The sequence below is a fragment of the Cheilinus undulatus genome, linkage group 3, assembly GCF_018320785.1.
Source record: "Cheilinus undulatus linkage group 3, ASM1832078v1, whole genome shotgun sequence".
Lineage (NCBI taxonomy): Eukaryota > Metazoa > Chordata > Actinopteri > Labriformes > Labridae > Cheilinus > Cheilinus undulatus.
In genome coordinates, this window is record NC_054867.1 from 37877536 (window position 1) to 37898156 (window position 20621).

The 20621-nt window shown below is 38.2% G+C and overlaps 1 protein-coding gene across 4 annotated transcripts; it reads right to left on the minus strand.

Annotated features, from left to right (window-relative positions):
* Positions 1 to 184: 184 nt before the first annotated feature.
* LOC121505772 (poly(rC)-binding protein 2) lies at positions 185 to 20580 on the minus strand. 4 transcript variants are annotated; one of them, XM_041781334.1, is made up of 13 exons: positions 20420 to 20580; positions 19006 to 19128; positions 17736 to 17759; positions 17603 to 17635; positions 17346 to 17462; positions 17115 to 17246; positions 16868 to 16996; positions 14794 to 14868; positions 14047 to 14088; positions 10318 to 10390; positions 7214 to 7266; positions 6871 to 7040; positions 185 to 1446 (listed from the first exon to the last, which is right to left on the minus strand). In XM_041781334.1, exons 2-13 carry the CDS (start codon positions 19072 to 19074, stop codon positions 1410 to 1412), a joined length of 954 nt encoding a protein of 317 aa, XP_041637268.1. In that variant the 5' UTR covers positions 19075 to 19128; positions 20420 to 20580; the 3' UTR covers positions 185 to 1409. The 4 variants fall into 4 exon arrangements, with proteins under 4 accessions (XP_041637268.1, XP_041637262.1, XP_041637280.1 ...); XM_041781328.1 differs by having other exon boundaries at positions 10318 to 10417; XM_041781346.1 differs by lacking the exon at positions 14047 to 14088.
* Positions 20581 to 20621: the final 41 nt, after the last annotated feature.

Genomic DNA, 20621 nt, shown 5'->3' on the forward strand with positions numbered 1-20621 from the left:
TAAGGAGCTACATGTATTTCCTGTGATTGAAACGCTGTATAAACTCAAACGTTTGCTTTTTATACTGCATTATTGTAACTGTACAATAAATATATTTAAGAAACAGTTTAAATAAAATAAACATGTGAAATATTACCCTGTGAAGTCAATATACTCAACTCAATGACACAAACACAAAAAAAAGTTGTGGTTTGAGCATTTCACATCTTTTATTCCTGTATTTTTTAAACAATGTTGTGGCACCCAGGTCTACAGTCTCAAAAACGTGCACAAAAGTTTTCTCTTTCCTGCAAAATAACAAATAAAATAAATTCTGACTCGAGCAAAGCAAAGAGCAGGAAACTAGTGTTAACTCACAACCCTTTCTTTGTCTAGTTGCAGAGCTTCCATGATTTCAGCCTCATCACATTTAACAGACAGATCAGTCAGTGTCCAGGAGTTCATTCCCCACCCCCTTTGGTAGTTTAAAAAAAAATATTTCCTCCATTTAAAACAAATATTCCAACATTATTTTTTAGTATATATCAGTCTTTACAAAAAAAGCGAGGAGAACCCTCTGCTTCTGATCCCTAGAGCCGAGTCCAAACCCCGAAAAACCTCCCGATCCCAGCAAAATATCAACACATGAGTCCAGGAGCAGGAGAGAGGTGGGAAACTAGGAATGACATGTAGAGGGTCGAAAAGTGACACGTGTAATAAAACACATTTTAAATTATCTGGCTAATTCATTTGAGTGTTAGAACATTTGTCGTCATAACCAAATATAATGAGTGACAGTGCATGTACAGCTACGATTTCTCTGCTGTGACACGAGTGTAGATCCATGTTACAAGCACTTCAGTTGTGACAAAAGGGGAAGGACAATGTGAATATTTAAAGCAAGTGAGTATGGACGTAAAACGGACAGGCCGACATATGAAACTGGGTGAGGAAGAAGGGTGAGGGGGGCGTGTATATAAACACAGAATAAAACAGTCACTCTATTCTTATTTTTGATTTTTTTTTTAAGTTTTTCCTTTTTTGTCTTTTCCTTTTTAAAGAAAAAATGACTGTACAGAACTAAATCTATATGCCTATTTAGAGTTTTCAAACTCTATTCCTCTGTGATGGCGAAGAAAGGTAAAATAATAGGAAGAGATCGAGGAATCTGTCAAAAATAAATGTCTAATAAATCATTAAAACCTCCAACTTGACTCAAGAAGGGAATTTAAAACCTAATTGTTTGCTTCTTTCGACTAAAACCAAAACAAATGAAATAAATAATGATCAAATCAGAGGCGGATGAACATGATTTCAAAATGAGGAAGAGGCAGTATAATATATAAACTCTTGGAGTTGGATAGTTGCATTGACTGTTTTATGGTAGCCGATGATATAAAAGTGAGATTTAGTGCAGATGCAGTGTCTTATCAGTTGGCTGCCAGTCCTGTGGCCTCAGAGGAAAGCCTGCAGAGAGACAGAGAGACACCCGGAGACCAGGGAGAGAGAGTAAGGCATGCAATCAGACAGACAGGATAAATGTCATTTACTGTACATCGCATCATTAGAATAAAATTACAGATAAAGAGACCATCTGGGTTCACTGATCAGGAAATGTTGGCTCCATTATTTAGAGGTGACATATCAAACTCCTTTTCAACCTTTTAACACAGTCCTCTGTGGCCTAAATGAAACGTCTGCACCGGGCTTTATTCAAAATATGACATAGATCAAGCTCCAGGGGAGGTTTTTGACCCCGTTTCAACCAACTCTAAACAACCTTTTTTGGTGTGCGTTTCTTTAAATGTAAATAAGCTCCTCACATTGCATGATGTGCCAACATGAGTACAGAGTGTGCTTCCACAAACAAAGGACTGTGTTTCACATTTTGTAATCATTAAATACTCCACATACCCAAATATATGTGCAAAAATACAGGAAGAGTGGGTTTTTTATGATATGTCCCCTTTAAAAGATAAACAGCTGTTCAGAGTCAGATATCACTGATACTCAACAGTTCAGATGAAGAGATGGTATGAGGAAACAGTTCAACATTTTGGTAAACACTTCAGTAAATACTTGCAGAGATTCAGAGGAGACTGCTAATAGCTTAGCACAAAGACAGGATACAACTTTATAACTATTATGTGCAGAGAGGAACAATAATCTTTTTGAAAGTTCAGTTCAGTTTAGGTCACTAACAGAAAGTGCTGCAAGACAATTTCCAGGCCAAGAAACACCTTGACACACTACTGACCTTTGTAAAACCAAATAATATTGCGTTGATGGTTAGTGAGGGAACCTCAGGGATAACTTCAGCTTTTCATTTGTTAAATCGACATTTGTGACTTTTGCTGAACACCTAACCAGCTTCAGGGCAGCTTATGATCCAGATAAGATATCAAACCATATGAAACTGTTGAGTACTAACCAGCCAGATCGTCTAGTAGAGAGAGACCGGGGCATTGTTAAGCACTTCATCTTTGCAGGATGATTTTAAATAAAACAACTGATCATTAAAGGTTTTATGCTTTACAGCAGGGGTGGGCAACCAGCGGCCTGGGGACCGACCTTATGCTGGTCTCTACCTTACTCAATGTGGCCTCCAAGTTGATTTCATTATAAACTTGAAGAAAACCTGACAAAATCTGCCATAAAACATGAAAAAAGCAACATTTCTCTTATAATAGATCACTGATAGGCATTTAGTTCTTTGAAATACATTAGTAGATGTAATAGGCTGTAACTTTTTATGTAAAACTTTTTTGTATGCATCACTAAATAAACTTCTAAAAAAAAATTATGCAAGTAAAATTAATCAATTATTAAATTCTCCCTTTCATTAAACTGTTCATAATAACAGAAGCTAAACTGAGAATATATTTAAATGTTGAACAATTTGGCCCTTTGGCATTGACAGCTTTTTAAAAGCATTTGACGTTTATAGCTCCATTTAATAACTGATGTTATCTCAAGACACAACTAGTTTTAAATAAAAGTAAAAGATAACGTAATTAATTAATAAAATATTAATCTCATCAGCATCGTTATAGAGTAGACACCCATCAGACATGGATGGATTTCATTACAGGACCGAGCACTATATGTCTGTTCTGCTGTGATGGTATATATGCTTACTGATAGATTAGCTGTTGGTTATACATTTGCATACATTGGTGTTTGTGGTTTGAGTTGGGGTGCAAATTATTGGAATTTTAATAATAAATTTGCTGATAATCACAAATCTGTTTTGGCCAATTGTCATATTGATATGTAAATGTAGTTCAGACCTAAAACTTCTGTCCTTAAAACACACTTTAAATACTAGGGATGAACAAGGAAACAAACATCCGTCTTTTAAACAAACTTAAAGGTCAAAAATGAAGAAAGAAAATGACTTGGAGAGGACAAGTGTCTGTTGGTTCAGCCTGAAATGCCACAAATTTACTCTTAAATAAGGTTGATATTTAAAGCCCATATAGACTGATATTTAGAACCAATATATAGATATATGCCAATATCAATGTTATGCTGATAATAATGTGCATCTCAGTTTAAAATTTAAGGTATGCGTGTTTGTGTTTATTTCATTAAATGGGCGTGTTAGTATATGTTTATGTTAAATATACTTATATGTTTTTGCATTGTCACACGGGTAGCTGCTGCTATGCAAAAGCCACTGGGGGTCTGAATAAACAAACATATTGCCTTTTTTTTACCTTTTATTTGCCAACACAAGCTCTGTATGACTATCAGAGCTGCAGCTGAACTAATACACCTTAAAATATCAGACAAACTACATATGATAAAATAGTTAAAGTAAAAAAACTGTCATTTTTTCTTTTAGAATCTGTTTGATTAATTATGATAAGGTGATATTTGAAACTCGATTCTTTTGCCAGTCCTTTCTTGTAGCTTGAATTATGTTTAAGTTTGTATTTTTTAATGTTGGTCTACTATGCTCTGAATCTGTGAAATACAACTTGCTGACAGCAGACTTGTTTAGGATTAAGATAAAGTTCACAATGCCCTTTTAATCAGCAAGCTAAAAGTAACCTGGATAACATCTAAACATCCCCTGTTTGTATCAGTGTGATTAATGTGAAGCAACATAATGGAGTTTACTCTGTCGGCCTGACTCTGGCTTTAACACGAGCTGCAGTGACTCATATTACAAAAAGCTAAAACAACTGTTTAAAGGTGTTTTAACTCATTACTCCATTTAAAAGTCAGTGATGATTTAAAGAAGCATGCTGTGGTGTTTGAGACTGTAGAGGCCGCTATTCAGAGTGACAAGGCTGAAACTGACCTAAATCAATGATAAATGTGGAGCTTCCCACAAATCCTTCACAATTAAAGTCCATAGTTGTTGTTTTCCTCAAGTGCTTTTATTGGGAACTCCATCAAACCAGAAAACACTGTGCTTTCAGTGGCAGCTTTCTTTTATGTTAATTCTTAGTTTGAAAACTTCACATCTCTTGCTTCCTGATGCAATAGTCCTCAGATATATCCTGTTCAATTGAATCATTGGCGTTTTGAACATGTTTTTTGTAGATTCTACATATTTTCTTTTTATTTAGTGTGGCATTGTTTTTTTAAATATTAAGTTTGCTACTGCAAGCTCTGTACTGCTGTTGGCTGTTTCCAGTTGTTTCTGGGGTTTTTACAGTGCAAAAAAATTTGTAATATTTGATTTGAAAACATTACATTTACATGCTGCTACATGTTTCTACATGAAGACAGCACAAAGTTTAAATGAATTTATTAGATATGATAAAATTGTATACATTTTACAGTAAGTTTTGCCTTTTAATAAGAAACAGTTTCAAGTTTACTAGAGCTTTGTGGAACCGTATTCATAATACAACCACAAACAATAAGAATATTAATAATAATTTTTAAAATATCTGCTTCTATATTGGGTATCAGGACTAATGTATCTGAAACAGATTGGGACTGGAGGAAAGTGGATTAGCCCATCTCTAGTTATGAATTGCTATACAAATTAAAATTGACTAATTGTTAAGATTGGTTTCTCATGTTGATAAGCAGCTTTGTATGATCATGTAGCTCAGAGCTGGAAGATACTCTGGGTGATCCGAACTCACTTTGCATCAGTCTAAGATAAAGGATTGTCAAAACAGTGAGCGTCAAAGGTGTCTTTAGTTGTTTGATTTTTGCCGACAAGTGTAACCCATCTTTGTGCAAAGCTAGATAATCCACCTGCAAACTTTATTCACAACCACAGATTGATATGAATCTTTTCTTTAAACTCACAAAAAAGTATCTGTAAAAGCATTTCCCAAAATGTTTGAACATTCCTTCACCTGGCTATAAATAAACTGGATGTATTTGTATTCCCTCCATCAACAAAACTCTTGAAAAGTGATGATTCAGTGGCCTTTCATACCTGAGGACAGAACAACTTGAAGTGTACTTTGATTGCTTCTTATATAAGCAAAATGCAAGTAAACAAAATTACAATTGTACATATACTTTATATCATGACTGCTAACACTCAAAATTCACTACAAGAGAACTATTTCCATAAATACAGTGTGACATCTTAAAGAGAGCCGCTACCTGAGCAGAGCTTACACAAAGAGAGAAATGCTTCAGTGTCCATGCTAGATTCAAAGTCATTAAAAATATAATGCACTCAACCAACAGGTTATTTCTTAAAGAGACAGGCCAAATCAAGCTACAGAGATCTACTTTATAAATATGGCGGCAACCATGTTTCTGGCTGTGTAACTCTTGCTTGTGTGCATTCGTTTAGTGTAGTAAATTAAGCGTGGCATGGCTCAGCCAGATACAAAAGCGAGTGCAGGTACAGACAACATCAACATTGTCAGCACTTTAGTAGTAGATGACTTGTGTTTCCTTGGTTAGTAAGGGGAGAGCCTCCGCCTTTTAGACTTGGAGCTCAACTCGGGGGCGATTTTGGGCTCAGTGGGCATTGGGTGGGTGGGGTTACTGCCCCCGCTGACAACATGGAGGGCCAGGAGAGGGAGGGGCTTGAGACTGAGGAGACTCGACACACAGGCAGGAGAGCTGGGGAGCAGGGAGTCAGTGGTGGAGGAAGAGGAGGAAGAGGAGGAGGAAGAGGTGGGAGGAGGCGGCCCTGGAGCCAACAAGGATAGAGGAATGGAGGCTGAGGGGGGCACCACACAGGAGGAGGAAGAAGAGGAGGAGGAGGAAGAGGAGAAGGAGGAGGTAGCAGCAGAGGAGGTGGTGGTGGTAGTAGTAGTGGTAGTAGTAGTAGTAGTGGTGGTGGTGTAGGGAGGGCACAGGCTGGTCTGTTCAGGGTTCAAGGAGGAGGAGGAGGGAGGAGGTTTAGAGGACTCTACACTGTAGAAAGAGAGACAAGGAGAGAGGGACAACACAGTCGGGATGGGTCACAGGGCAGGCTGGTGAGCAATGGGTGAGGGAGGGGGAGGGAGGGGGAGGAGGAGGAATCACTCAGGGATATGATCAAAACACGAGACAAAAAGCTTCATTAGAAAAGAATGTGTCGATAAAACAAGAGGAAAAATAATCGCTAGTGAAGGATCAATAAAGGAAGACATGCATGTAGACTGACAGAGAGCTAGCAACAACACGATGATGATCAGCATTAGCCACAAAAATACTAAACACCACATCAGTTCAACACAAATCAAAGCAGCAAGGTGTCCGCTTATGCACTGGCATTAGATACCTTGACTTTTCTGTCCTTGAATAAATTAATCTTGATAATTAAAGGAGAAACCTGAGCAGCTAGACCTTAATTATGCATGTTTTTCTTTCCCCTTCTTTTAAATTCAAAACCACTTAACTAAAAAAATGACAAAATATTAAATAGCTGATACTAAGATAGGAGATAGCATAGTCTACAAGGGATCATCTCACCTGGCGTTGATGAGGTACTCTGCCAGACTGATGCTAGCAGGCGACCCCGTGATGGTGACCTGGCGATCAGTCGATCCATCCACTGGATTTGCAATCTTGATCTGGGCGCCTGACATTTGCCTGATCTCGTTGATCTTGGCTCCCTGGCGGCCGATGATGCAACCGATGAGCTGTAGTGTGAGAAAAGGAGGAAAGTTGGTGATAAAAATACACAAAAGTGGTTCCATCATTGTCTTTTGTCCATTTATTTTAAATCACAATTTCAGATTCTTCTCGTAATGTGGGTAAGAAAACGTGCTTTAATTTAATCAGTGCTAAAAAATGATTTGCTATAAACACTTACATCATTTGGAATGGTCATTTCATGGGAACTAGTCTGAGCAGAAGCATCTATTCCTGAAAAATAGAAAACACACAATTGACAATGGTTTAAGTGCTTTTTGTAAGTAATATAGAATATTTTCTAAGCAACCAAAATATATATAAGTATTATGGGGAAAACTGTGAAAATTCTAAGTGATACAATCTGCTAACAGCCTACAATTAGACAACACTTCCAATCAAGGTACATCCTTTTTTTTTACCCTACAACAGGTACATAGTTTGTGGAGTTTTTTTTTTTGTTTTGTTTTTTAAAGTTGGATATTAATACAATGTAAAGTATGTCAACCATGTGGAAAAAAATGTTCTGAATACAATTCAACAAGGGTTGTAACGGTATTTGTATTTGTCCCAATGTTACGGTTCGGGGTCATGGATTGGTGCACGTAATCCCATGATGAGTACATCTAATTCTTCCCGACAGTGGTTTGAATGGAAAAAATAACCACAGATGACAGTAATACCTGCCCATCTAGGTGGCAGTTACACTCATAAGTGCTCACTAACTAACTGTTAAAAAAACAACAAAGAAGATGAAAAACCAGGCAGAACAAAAAACACAAGAAAGAAACAAGCAACGACACTCACTGGCCCCTTCCTCTCCTCCACCCTATACTTCTCCACGCCATTTTTAAAAAAAGTTTTTGCATATGAAAGCAGAGCTTTCTGCAAAGCTTACAGATTTTAAAGGCATTACGAGGGCATGCAGAAGTAGAAAACACTGGCTAGTAGGGCTGTCCAATAAATCACAAATTAGATTTATTGGCAATTTGGCATGCTGCAATTTTCAAATCGCAGACAGTGCAATATTTCTGGAAAGTGTCAAAATAACCAGTTTACAATCTTTTTTCATTTTTTATGCTTTACATATTATTCAAACATTCAAGTGTCTTTTATTTTAGCTTTTTCTTTTCTTTTTTTTTCAAAATCAAAATCATTTTTTCTAGCTCATGTGTTTATTTTTCTTCATCAAAGTGAGAACTGTATGAGAAATGATCATCCTCTTCAATACAGAAATTGATATCAAATTGGCTATATGTGCCAAAATTGCAATTAGATATCTTTTTCTAAATTGTTTCTCTCTAGTTTAAATTATCGAATATTGTGCTTGTTATAATATAGAATGATTTCTTGCTTATATTTGTTGAACAACACATAAAATGAACATAAATAACCAAATATTGAATCACAATCACAATATTGCGGGAAAAAAATTGCGATTAGATTATTTTCACAAATCATTCAGCCCTAGCAGCTAGTGTGTAGAGTGTGCATCTAAGCACTCTGGTTAAAACATCCCATCCTGTGTTTACATGAGCAATTTTGGTCCTTCACCGACAAACACAAGACATGATTTGGCACAAGTAAAAGGTGTTCTCTTTCCCTTCATATCTGTGTATAGCTTTTAAAATCCTGTCTACCAACAACTATGTGATAGCATCACGGCACACCCAAAAATCATAAATATGAGACCTTAAAAAAGGATCTAAAATACATTTATTTTATTTTCATCATTACATTTTTTCATTCTCAGGAGAGACTATTCATCTCCGTGTTGCTTTGTATTTTGCATCTTTTTTTTTTTTATGTATTTTTTCTCTCATTTTTCATGTTTAAAACACCAGACTGTAAAAACGATTAGTGGTCCTCCCACTAGAAGGATCAAACCACAAGCTACACTACAGCCAGAATAACACTAATAAATGAGGAAAACCTAGAATTAGCCTATAAATTCCGGACTTTATGTTCCTGATGAAGTGAACCCATACCAAACCGTGACCCAAAAACTGAGGTATGAACCAACCCATTATCTTTGTGAACCATTAAACCCTAAATTTCAATACAATGCAGACTGATAAAACGGCCTATCTTTAGCCTTGTGAATCCAGCTCATCTCTGACACTTTTTAAAACAGCTTTATTCTACATGTCAGCATAAGTAGGGTTGGCTTGTGCTTTTCAGATTAACCAGATGAAATACTAAAATCACATTTCAAAGATTGTCCGTCAGTAGCATTGCATTTTTGTTTAAGTCATCTTCCTGTTTTTTCCACTTTGGGCCTGTGGAAAAAAAGACAGGAATTTAAAGAGAAAAGTTACTATCTAGATTTGAAGAGAAACAGTTAAACGCCTTAGCAAAACCTAAATTGAGGATTTATACCAAGCATGATTATGACACAGAATTTTAGCTTAAACCTAACAAGAAGTCAGAGATCTATGGCTGCTGAGTTACTAACAGGAATCCTTCCTCTGGTTCTCGAAGTCAGCAGATTTAAAAACAAACCAGAGGAGCAGAGACCGTGAATGAATTTTATCTTCTTCAATACTGTCCTTTCTATGATGACTTAAGATCACCTCTGATGAATGTTTATTAATGATCCTGAAATATTTCTTAGCAATAGCAAAACTGGCCTCTTTTATAGCAAAAGCTTGGAAGAAACATCAGGATGGATTATTTAGTTAGTATTATCTTAAACTGCTTTTGGTTTCTGATCTTTCTGCATTAATAATGTCTTCTTCTAAGCCTGTTTGGGTTAGGAATATTGTTTATGCATGACACAATAATACAATTACATCAATTAAAATCATGAAAGAAACTTCTGATTTGTGGAAGTCCCAATCAGACATGCATCCACACATTTTTACCCCATTTATATCTACATTTCTGGGTATTTTTACTAGTAATCTTAACCTAATTTTCTATTTCTATATCAGGAAAAAATCTGCTTTAGACAGAATGTTTCACTTTATCTTGGAATAACAAAGCTTACTTTTTCACAACAGTGTGATAATTTTTTGGTGGCCGAGAAAACAAAATTACAGGCTGGACAAAATGCCACAAAACACTATGCTACCATTTCCTACACTAATGAGGTAAGTTAAGCTTATGTCTTGTTCTTTGCTATAGTAAATGTGAGGGTACAAGCTTAATAAGCCGAGATCCACAGGAGAAAAAAGGAAATTACAACAACAAAATGTCACTTAAGGTTTAACATTCTTAGGCAACTCCAACAACTTATAGTCAATTCTGTCAATTTCTTCACTGATAACTTTTTTTTTTCCATACCAGTGAATCCCTGGTTGCTGGGTGCGATGGGGAAGGGGCTCTGCTGCATAGCCAGCTGGTGAAGCTTGGTGAGCTGTGGAGAGATAGCAGCAGAGGAAGACTGTGAGAGTGAGAGAGGAGGCAGGGAGAGAAATGGAGGAAATGGAAAACACAGGAAGAGGGAAAAACAAGAACAGAAACATCACAGTCAGTACAGACAGGTACACAAATAAAAAATGACTTTACGAGTAGATCTCGTCAATGACTGCTCTTATGACTCATCTGTGTGGGTATACCTGAAAGTATTCCCCTAAAACACAAGGTGCCACCCTGGGTTCCACTTTCTCACAGTCTAAAGTCAAAAAACACAGAGGAGGAATCCTCTCCACCAATTAAAGACCCAATAAAGTCATTGAAACTTTATACTGACATCAAATTTTAGTTTAAAATAATGACTGATACTGAGATACTGCATAAAGCAAAAAAATTAAACAGATAATGATCAAAGATCTGAGTCATCAGATGGAAAGACAGCAGATAAAATAGCATTTTACATCTCAGTTTCTCAAAACGTGTTCATATTTTCTCTTCTAGGACCACCACTGAGCTCAAAGCATCACAAAGGAAACAGTACTGCAGGCTGTAAAGTCTAAAATTAATTTTGTGCTTAACACAGTAAGTTGTGTACTTTGTGCAAACTCTCAAAAAAAAAAGACATCCATGCTTAAACCCATTTTAATATATTAAACAAAGCCATTTCACTGTAAAATCAATGTTTCTCTGACCATTTGTTTTGTGAAAACAAATTCATGGGGTCTGAGAGCTTAGTGGTCTTTATTTTTTATTTTAAGAGCTTAGCTGGATTATAATTTCAAGTGGTCATTGCTTAACGGTTTTCGGTGCATGCTGAATTACTGCCAGAGGATTCCTCCTCTTGAAAAAAGTAAGAAATCACTGCATGAAGTGTCCTTTTCTTTATGGCAATGTTTCCCCATTACGCCACCTAGGGCCCATCTGAGGTACTGCAGGTGGGCTGTGAAAGGTCATTTACAATTACTAATAACCAAAGAAATCATTGAGAAAATAACATTTTAAGTGATCCCAAAATACTTGATTACATGCTATTATTGTTACGTTTCAAAACAACCAAACACAGACAGAAGTTTTCACCTTTTAATCATTTATTTTGTCCGATGTATAGAACTGGTTTAACAGTTTAACTGGTGTCGGACTAACTGGTGATACTCTGGTAAACAATCAATTATGCCACTTGCTTCTTGATTTTAAGAATTTCTAAGCGTCATCAAAGACATTAAAACTACTAGGACAGAGTTTGCTTGGTCATAAGGTATAAGAGAGTTAAAAAGAATAGTTGTATTCAAGAGAGTTTACAGATAACTGATTAAGACAAAATAAATCTCAGTGGCTCATTAATTGTACTTTGTGATCCCACAAACACTTTCTGAGTAATGTTAATGTATCAGAAAGCCATACATTTGCATTTAAATTCCCTATTCATGAAACAAAAATATGATAAACAGGTAAATATTTGAATCCCATGTTACAGTTTGAAGTAGGGTAGGGTACTGATGTCTGAGAAAGGCTGCTTTATGTGTTGGTTTTCAACCTACAATTTAATGCCACCTAGGGGGCACCAAAGATCTCAGGAGGGTTGTGACGACCTTTCTGCAAAGTGGCTGTAAAAATAAGACTCGGTACATATCACTGGAACTACAATAAAACTCTTACTAGTTAGCTTACTCTAAAGTCTGTTGATAAAACTGGAAAAATGTGTTGCCAGTTCCAAAAATGTCAGGATACCTAGTCAGCAAAAATAATTCAGGAATTCAGTTGTAGTTCAGTTTAAAATCAAATTAATTATACTTAATGCTGATTTTAGACAGCAGTGTGTCAAGGCTGGCAGCCACTGCTCTATGTGAGGCTTTTAAGACTGTGAGCTGAGCAGATGCTTACTTAAGCTCATGATCTTATTAAGATCCCCAAACGACAAAGGCCATCTTCAAACAATCATTAGTAGTAAAATCAAATATTCTGCAAGCAGCTAATGGGTCTGAGAAACTCAGAACAACAATCATCTTACAGGTTTAACATGAGACCCCTGTGGCTGAAAAAGGTGCCTGGTTATATCTGAACTAGTAAACAGAAACAAAAAAAGCATCAGCCAAACCTGAGTAAACAGACAAATCTCTAAAGCCAAGGACAGACTACACATTTTCAGCAAATCTGTTGTTTCAACTAGTCAAGTGTGCAACAGCAAATGGAAACCAAGAGATCTCAAAACCTAACGACCAAAGTCTAACATGTGGGTTTGTGTCCTGCCTTTTATGGCTTGTTCCGAGACGTTGACCAATAAGAGCACAGTGTGCTCTGCATGCACAGCAGTCACAAATGCAAACAAACCAAACCTAAGAGCAAGACAAGAGTAGTTAAGTTGGTGTTGTGAGATGAGACTAAGGAAAAGTTTGGCGACCTCACGACATCCGTGCCTTTGTGATGTGTGAAAGAGGGATTAGATCTACTAGGACAGACTTTAAAAAAAAGCACTTTTGCTGTGAAATGGCAACCGGTAGTTAACTGCTCTTAGCATCCACATCATGGTAACATATGACTGATCTTGATGTTTGGATAGACAAACAGGTTCAGTATAGTACAGTAGACAGACTGTGCTTGTTTACAGCCTTCTATCCAAGTGTTGTCTAGCCCAGCCTCTCTTCCTTCCACTGTGTCGCATTGGCCTCCATGTATTGAGTTGGCCAAATCACATATTTATGGCTCTGTAATCTCATAATCTGACATAGTGACAATCATAACTGACAAAAAATAACATTGTCTGACCTCTGCTTTAGTCAGACTCAAGCACTCTTCATGGTGCATTTCCACAACAGCACCATGACGAAGCCTTGCCACCATTAAAACAACCATATTGATACTTATTGTTGATCTCATCTCAGTTGATCCCGTCTCAACGCCTCTGTTACTACTTCTGAAGCCATCACAGAAGGGGGATCACCTGATCCCTCCATGACATTCATACTGAAGGTGAAAACATCCCAGGGGCTCAAATATCATGCCTTGAAACAGCAACAAGTCTAGACACAGCCTTAATAATCGCTCCTAAATTAAAGTCACGTCTAACTGGTTCTTCCTTCATTTTTGCAAATATTCAGTGGCAGGAAAACTAGTCAGAAATAGTCTTTCATCACATCCAATAATTTCATGGAACAGCTCTTAAAAAAAGAGAAAGATTAATTGGGTTGAGAGACAAGTAATCAGAGCACAAACTAATGACAGAGTTAATGAAGACAGGGCGGGAAAAAAGGACCACATGTTTATCTGGGACAGACTAATGAACGAGGCATGTAAAACAAGACTGAACAAAAAAACAGAAGAGGAGAAAAAGAGTGAGCAGCAGGAGCAGATTATTATTCATGGAAGAGTGGAGAATCTGGACAAACACAAACAACAAATGTCAGATTAATTAGAAACTCACTGACCATCAAAGGAGGAACAAAAACAAACATGGAGTACCAACAGTGCAATCCGAAATGGCTCAACTCTGAGAATAGTGGGTCAAATTAAATTAGGGGCATGTTCCTCTACAGTTGTAGGCTGTAAAATGAGGCGTGGGAGAGTGGGTGGGCAGCTGCACATTTTTAGAGAGGACAGTTGAAATAATGGGTGGGGAGTGGTGGTGATGGGGGGTCATGTAAAAATGTCTACTGCACTTACATCTGGCTGTGGAATCGCGTGCTGTCCTTGTACGGCATATGCCTGAAACAAACGAAAACAAAGCTTTCATAGACTTCACATCTGATTTGGATTTCCGTTAAGATCAAGAGCCCCCAAAAGCTGCACACATCAAAGCGTTTTCTTAATTAGTACCATTTGAGAGCATTAGCATGCAAGTCTTGTCCAAAGTCTCCACATTTCTGGGAAAGAAAGAAATCTGAGATTCATTAAGACACCAGGAGAAGATTGTTTTCTTCGAAAAGAAAAGGAAATTTAGGGCGAATAAAGTTTTTGTTTTGCAAGACCAACGAGCACAAGAAAGCATTACATACTGAACAAGCAAGAGTTGGAAATAAGCCACAAAGCTCTAAACAATAAACATACAGAGCAAGCATATAGAGAGAAGCTAACAGTCTCTAAAGGTATTGAGATCATCAGGTTACTTGAGCTGCTGATGCACTTTAATAATCAGAATAAGTTACCTAAATAGCAATACCCTGCACAACTTCTCACTCCTATTGGTCCTACCCAATCATATACAATAAAAAAAAACAGCAGGATGTGTCATTCAAATTATCCCTCTTTTTAGTGAGGTATCCTCACACCCTCTATTCACATCACGAGCTCTAGGCATGTATTATCCTGATGTTTGCATCCCCCTGTGATGCAGGCTAAACTGATAAATAAACCCTCAAACACTGTGGGTAAAAAAGTTGGATCTGTGTCCACCTGTAGCGTTCACTGTACCTGTCCTCCTGCAAAGATGACGGGGGATCCTGAAGGCTTGGGTCTGTAGGGGATAGTGACCCCCTTTGGGGGAGACTGAGTGGGAGACAAAAGAGACAATGTGTTAGGAATGCAACGATACAAAAAAAACTTAAAAATCAATACATATAATCCAAACCTTCCATTATGGACAATGTTTGTCATTTCAGGGTTGCAGCCATTAAAATCAATTCTACTCAAATATTTCATTCCCTACTCTTTTCATCTCCCTCAACCAGCAGAGGGTGCCATGTGCTTTAGCTTTTGTTTTTCAGTCGCTGAAGTAGTCACACTTTTTAGTGTCACTTCTAAAGAGGTAGTAAACACACATCAACATTTTTTCAGCTGTACACTGAAGTATCTGACTGAACCAGACTGATAAAAATTTGCATTTTACTGCTTTTAATCAGCTCAACAAACATCTCCTTTGAACATTTGTTCCCCGAAAGGTGTGGCTTACATAAAAGGTAGAATGTTACCGCCTCTAACCAATAGGGGTGAGGGAAAAAAATCGATACAGCATAGTATCGCGATACTTTGTGCGGCGATATATCATCTGCAAAGTATAGATTTTTTTCAAATTAATTGCTAATATGAACTGAAGTCTATGATACTGCATAAAAAGTATCAGTTGCTTTTCCGTCTACTTGATGCTGTTAAGCCCTTTGTCCAGTGAGGTCGAAAGAGATGGAGGTCATACAGCGGGAGAAAGATAGCACAACCAAGGGAAAGGACATTAGGATTGCAAGCAGGTCATGAACAACATGGACATGACACAGGGGGTTTGCAAGGAGGGCCGCATGAAAATAAAATACTGAGGTAATACAATAAAAACAAAGGCAAGGCTAATACTAAATCAGCTACACAGTTGAAAAAAATGTTAAATGTTTTATGGTATTGCAATACTCTGTATTGTAAAATATTTAAAATCGCAATTATATCGAATAGTGGCATAAGTATCATGATAATATCGTATTGTGGGGCCACTGGTGATCCCCACCCCTACTAATCAACATCACCATTCAGAGACCACTCCCATCCTCTCCTGCACTGCCTCGGCGCCGGCTTTAGTAACGCCAGTGCTGGAGCTACAGCCCAAACAGGTAGTGCTCAGAACCACCACGGTCCACCACCACACTACATCCTGCTTCAAGGGACTCTGGAGGGGAAAATCCTCCTCGTCACTGTCACTCCCGCCTCATTTGGAAAACCCTGTCCTTTTCCTCTCCCCCCTCTTAGTACCAAGTTGCCAAATTTTTGTGCCTTTTATTAAATTTCTGAAGTGGGCGGAGTTAGCACTGAGCTGGAGCTTTACTTGCACTTTAATTAAGAAAACTATGCATTGTTTACAACACATGACCTGTTTTACATATATCAGTGTTTTCCACAAGTTAATGTTACTCAGGCAAGAAGCCCAGGTATATTCAAAGGCATCCAAGTGTATTTACCCAACTTTTTTTTAATGCATTGAACAACCAGAAGAGAGAGAGAACGAGCAGGTACAATAGCTCATGATCAAACTGAAGCTTCTTTTTCTACTTTTAAAAACTTTTCTGCTGTTGTCAGCTGCTGATGTTGTCCTGCGCTCTGAACACAAATTGATCACCTGTTGTGGTAATGGAATTTCAAGCGAAACATTTCCAAACACGAGTAAGGTTATTTCAGCATCTTCAATGAAATACAGATGAATATTACCAAAAGGGTGAAACCACACACAAAAAAGCTTTGGAACAAGACCGGGCCAAATAAGCTGCTGTGAGAGGAGAGGTGCACAAGTTTGTGGGTTTGTGTAGATGAAAGTATGGAAGGAAAGTTAAATTAACAGATTAAATGTTGTCTGTGACCAAGGTTATGCTTATTTTCGTGTTTATACTAGTACACTATTTTTTGTGTATGAAAAAATAAGCAATATTGTGCATGAATTCAAGACATCCCCCGTCTCAACCTGACACAGAGCAGCCAGCAGCCCCACAGAGCTAACACCGTGTCACATCATTATTTATCAGGTCAACAGCTGCCACTTCATTTGCTCAGTTGCGTTTATGAGTTCACTCACCTCGAGCATGACCACACAGATCTGCTTCACACACTCGATTATCGACTGGGGAGTACCAGCGATGGTGATGGCTCGCTCTGTGGAGTTGGGGAGCATGTCTCCTGCCACTTGTACCTGAGCACCAGTTGACTGGAATGCAGAAAAAAACAACAGTAAAAATAAGATGAGGATGTGGCACACTGGCGTTTTAGTTTACAGATTTTGTTTCATGTGTTTTGTGTTACACCGCCATCCTTGTGCATAATACCTCTCGAATTTCCTTGATCTTGCAGCCACCTTTCCCGATGAGGGAGCCACACTGGCTGGCCGGGACCACAATGCGTAGGGTCACTGGGGGTTTGCTGGTCGCTGTGCTGTTTGTCATTGAGCTGCTTATGTCCTGACAAAGAAAAGAATAAAGATGAAGGTTAATGTGTTTGTGATTATGCTAATTACAGCTGACCTGTACATCCCTTAGTCAGCATGATTTGTGACCTACCTCTTCCAGCTTTTCAATGATCATGGAGAATGCCTTAAAGATGGCGGTGGTTGGACCTGCCAAAGTAATGATCCTCTCAGGACAGTTGCCCTCAGAGATGTTGATGCGAGCCCCGCTCTAAAGAATACCGTAAAATGATTAAGAAAACTGACTTTTTACAGTAAAAAGTAACTGCAAATCTGCAAATGGCGGCCTTGTTATAACTAATAAGATAATCCTACTGCATTAACCATGTGTAGAAATAAGAAAGGGCTCACCTCTTCTCTCATCTTCTTTACAGATTCACCTTTCTGTTGACAGAGAATAAAGTCAAACATGTTTATGAAAAACTAAATACCTTCAGACTATAACAGACAAAGAAAATGCTTCTTAATGTAATCAGCAGCTTACCTTGCCAATAATACTTCCAACTTCCTAAAATGTAAAAAGAGAGGTTGATTACTGACATGTATTACAACAACTTCTACATCTAATGGGTAAGGAAATACAGTTTACTTGACTTGAAAAAAGTAACTAAGTGAATCTTCTGAACTGCCTCAGCGTTGATTATATGCACCCCACATAATCATGATACACTAGTCATGATCCTTCAATCTGGCTCTTAAACATGCAGTAGCTCAATGGATATACTGAAATAATCGGATCCATCATGATTTCCCTGCTTTGTTTTGTCACATTGTTTAGTTTCTCGTCTGATCCCACACAGATTTGATCTAATCTTGTGCCTGTTTACACATTCACTGCAATTCATGGCATCATTTATCTGTTTTTCTACACTTGTTGTGCTTTTTTAATGCTGAAATTATTTGAAGTCTTTACCTAATACTGATTCTTATAACTAAAGTTGACCTCAGAAAGTGCCATCATAATCTTGGTGTACTGCACTTCAGTAAGTCAATAAAGTCTACTATCGTGTCAGACTCAAGATGGTGCTGTTAACTGCAGACAGATCCCGGATATCTTCAAGTAAACACAGTATCTGCAGGTTGCTGATGCCATGTAAGTGCTGGGGCCTGTTTCATAATGCTACCAGCTAGCTGAGTTTTTAAGAGACTGTTTTTATTAATGCATGCATTTGTTTATCCACTTTGCTGCACAACTGTTATTTCTCTCTTGCCATGTTGTGAATATAAACAGCACAGACCACAAAAACAACAAGGCGCCATGGGATTTATTATGCAACAAGTGTGACTATACTGCTGATAGAAAGCTGGGTGGTTTAGTGACAACGCCTGTTTTCACCGAATTCTTATGTAGGAATGGCTTTATATCATCTGATCTGTCGAGCTCTATCATTATCTATAAAAGAATGTAGAGAAGAGATGAGTTCAACAATCTTAAAGAAATGAGAAACACCACGCCTGATTTGAGAACCGTGTAAGACTGCAAATCCTCTTTAGAAAGTGAAAGGAGCATGCATATATAGGTAGGTTTGAAGGGATAAAAAACACATTTGGACATGGACATCTCATTTAAAAGCTAAAGTGACGTGACACATCTTTCCACTTTGCTCAGAGAAACTGGATCCCATCACCGGGTCAAACTCTTGCTCATCATCTCATCAAAGTCCTCGCCCTTTATACCTACTCCAGGAAACTTCGTAGACATAATGCCACAGGCTGTCAGAGTGCAGACACAAGCAGCTGATGGATGATCTCACCTTGCCATGCATGAGCAGCCTAATGGTAAGGGTGACATTGAGCCCTCCTTCAATCACACCGGAGTCCATGACTGCAACTGAGCTGTTGGAGCAGAACTGGGGTCTTTGGTCACCAAGATGGATCTAGAGGAGGGGATACAGAGATGAAATCAAACAGTAAGGACCTGATTCAACACCAGAAGTGCAACTGCAACTGGATTCTAGTAAGAATCCAAGAATAAGATACCTGCTTCAATAGCACATCAACATACATAAAAGTCCTAAACAGCTACGAGTGAGTAATTTATTTATTTTTGTATCATCAAAATCGCAAGAAAACTCTCTTCCACCGTCTAAATTACACAAGTAAGAAACACTTTGCTTCTGTGCAATTTAGACCGTGTGCAGGAGTTTGTCTGCAGTTTTATGATGGTTTTATTCCCCTCTATGCACCTGCCTCATGAATTAATGCAGTGGGGTTTTTCAAGTCACAGTATTTTTCCAAACCTAAATAACAGATTATATAACATTATAAAACATGGATCCTATATGCATAGCTAACGTGAAAAATTAATCCTTTAACATCATAAATCTTTGCCAAATAAGAAAGAGGGGTCCGTGTGGGAGCTAATGCTAGCGTAACTGTTGGTGAAAGCTGATGCGTACTACGATGAATCATAAAAAAACAGCCTATGGCTGACTAACTCACGGTAACAACAACATGCTGCAACTCAGCTGCATTTATTTCCAAACATCTCAGCGCTTCTCTTATCCAATTAACGTTATTCCAAACAAGTCAATTAGCTATGCTAACAGGGAAAACATACGACTTGTATGCTAACGATGACTTCATCATTAGCTGTAAAGCAAGTTTATCAACAAACATGCAACTGTACCTCCCACATTACCACAGTTAAACGTATAATACTTAAATACACTTGCATGTGTATTAACTTTGAAAAACAGAGAGAGATTTTTAACTTGGCTCTTGTTTAGTTTAAAGTTAGTCCATTTAACTATTACCCCTTGTTGTAAGTCTGTTAGCCGTTTAGCATTGTGGATGCTCGCCGTGTTGAGAAAATGAATGAAGCATGCGTGCGCTACTTAGCAAAGCTAACTTTCCTTAACAGTTTAACGTTGTGAATAGCTGACCAAATACAGACTGTGTTCACGGCTTGGCAGTGAGGTCCAATTTTAATCCACCAGGGACGCAAAACAACATACAGCAGTTTGTAAAAGCGGCATTAAAATCAAACTTCCCATGGCTAGCTATGTTAGCCGAGCTAGCCCCGTGATTCTACACGGAGACTGCGTGCTCATCATCATGCGGCCTGTTAGCATACTGGACAAGCTAGCTGCTGGGCGCGATTTCTTTCCGCTACTTCTAACCATAACAAAACTGATACAAAACCACATACACAAAAGTACATCTTACCTGGTTCGTGTGCTGGTAGGTGATCGGGGGGAGGGTTGGGGTTGTAAGGGTAGAAGGGGAGAGGTTCGGGAGGGTAGACACCCGGGGGAGAGTTTAGAAAGGACTCGGGGAAGAGGGAAGAGTGATGTGAGATCGAGCTCCACTCCTTTACACAAAGACAACAAAATCATCACCTCTGAACTTCCCCCTTTCACCCATCCCC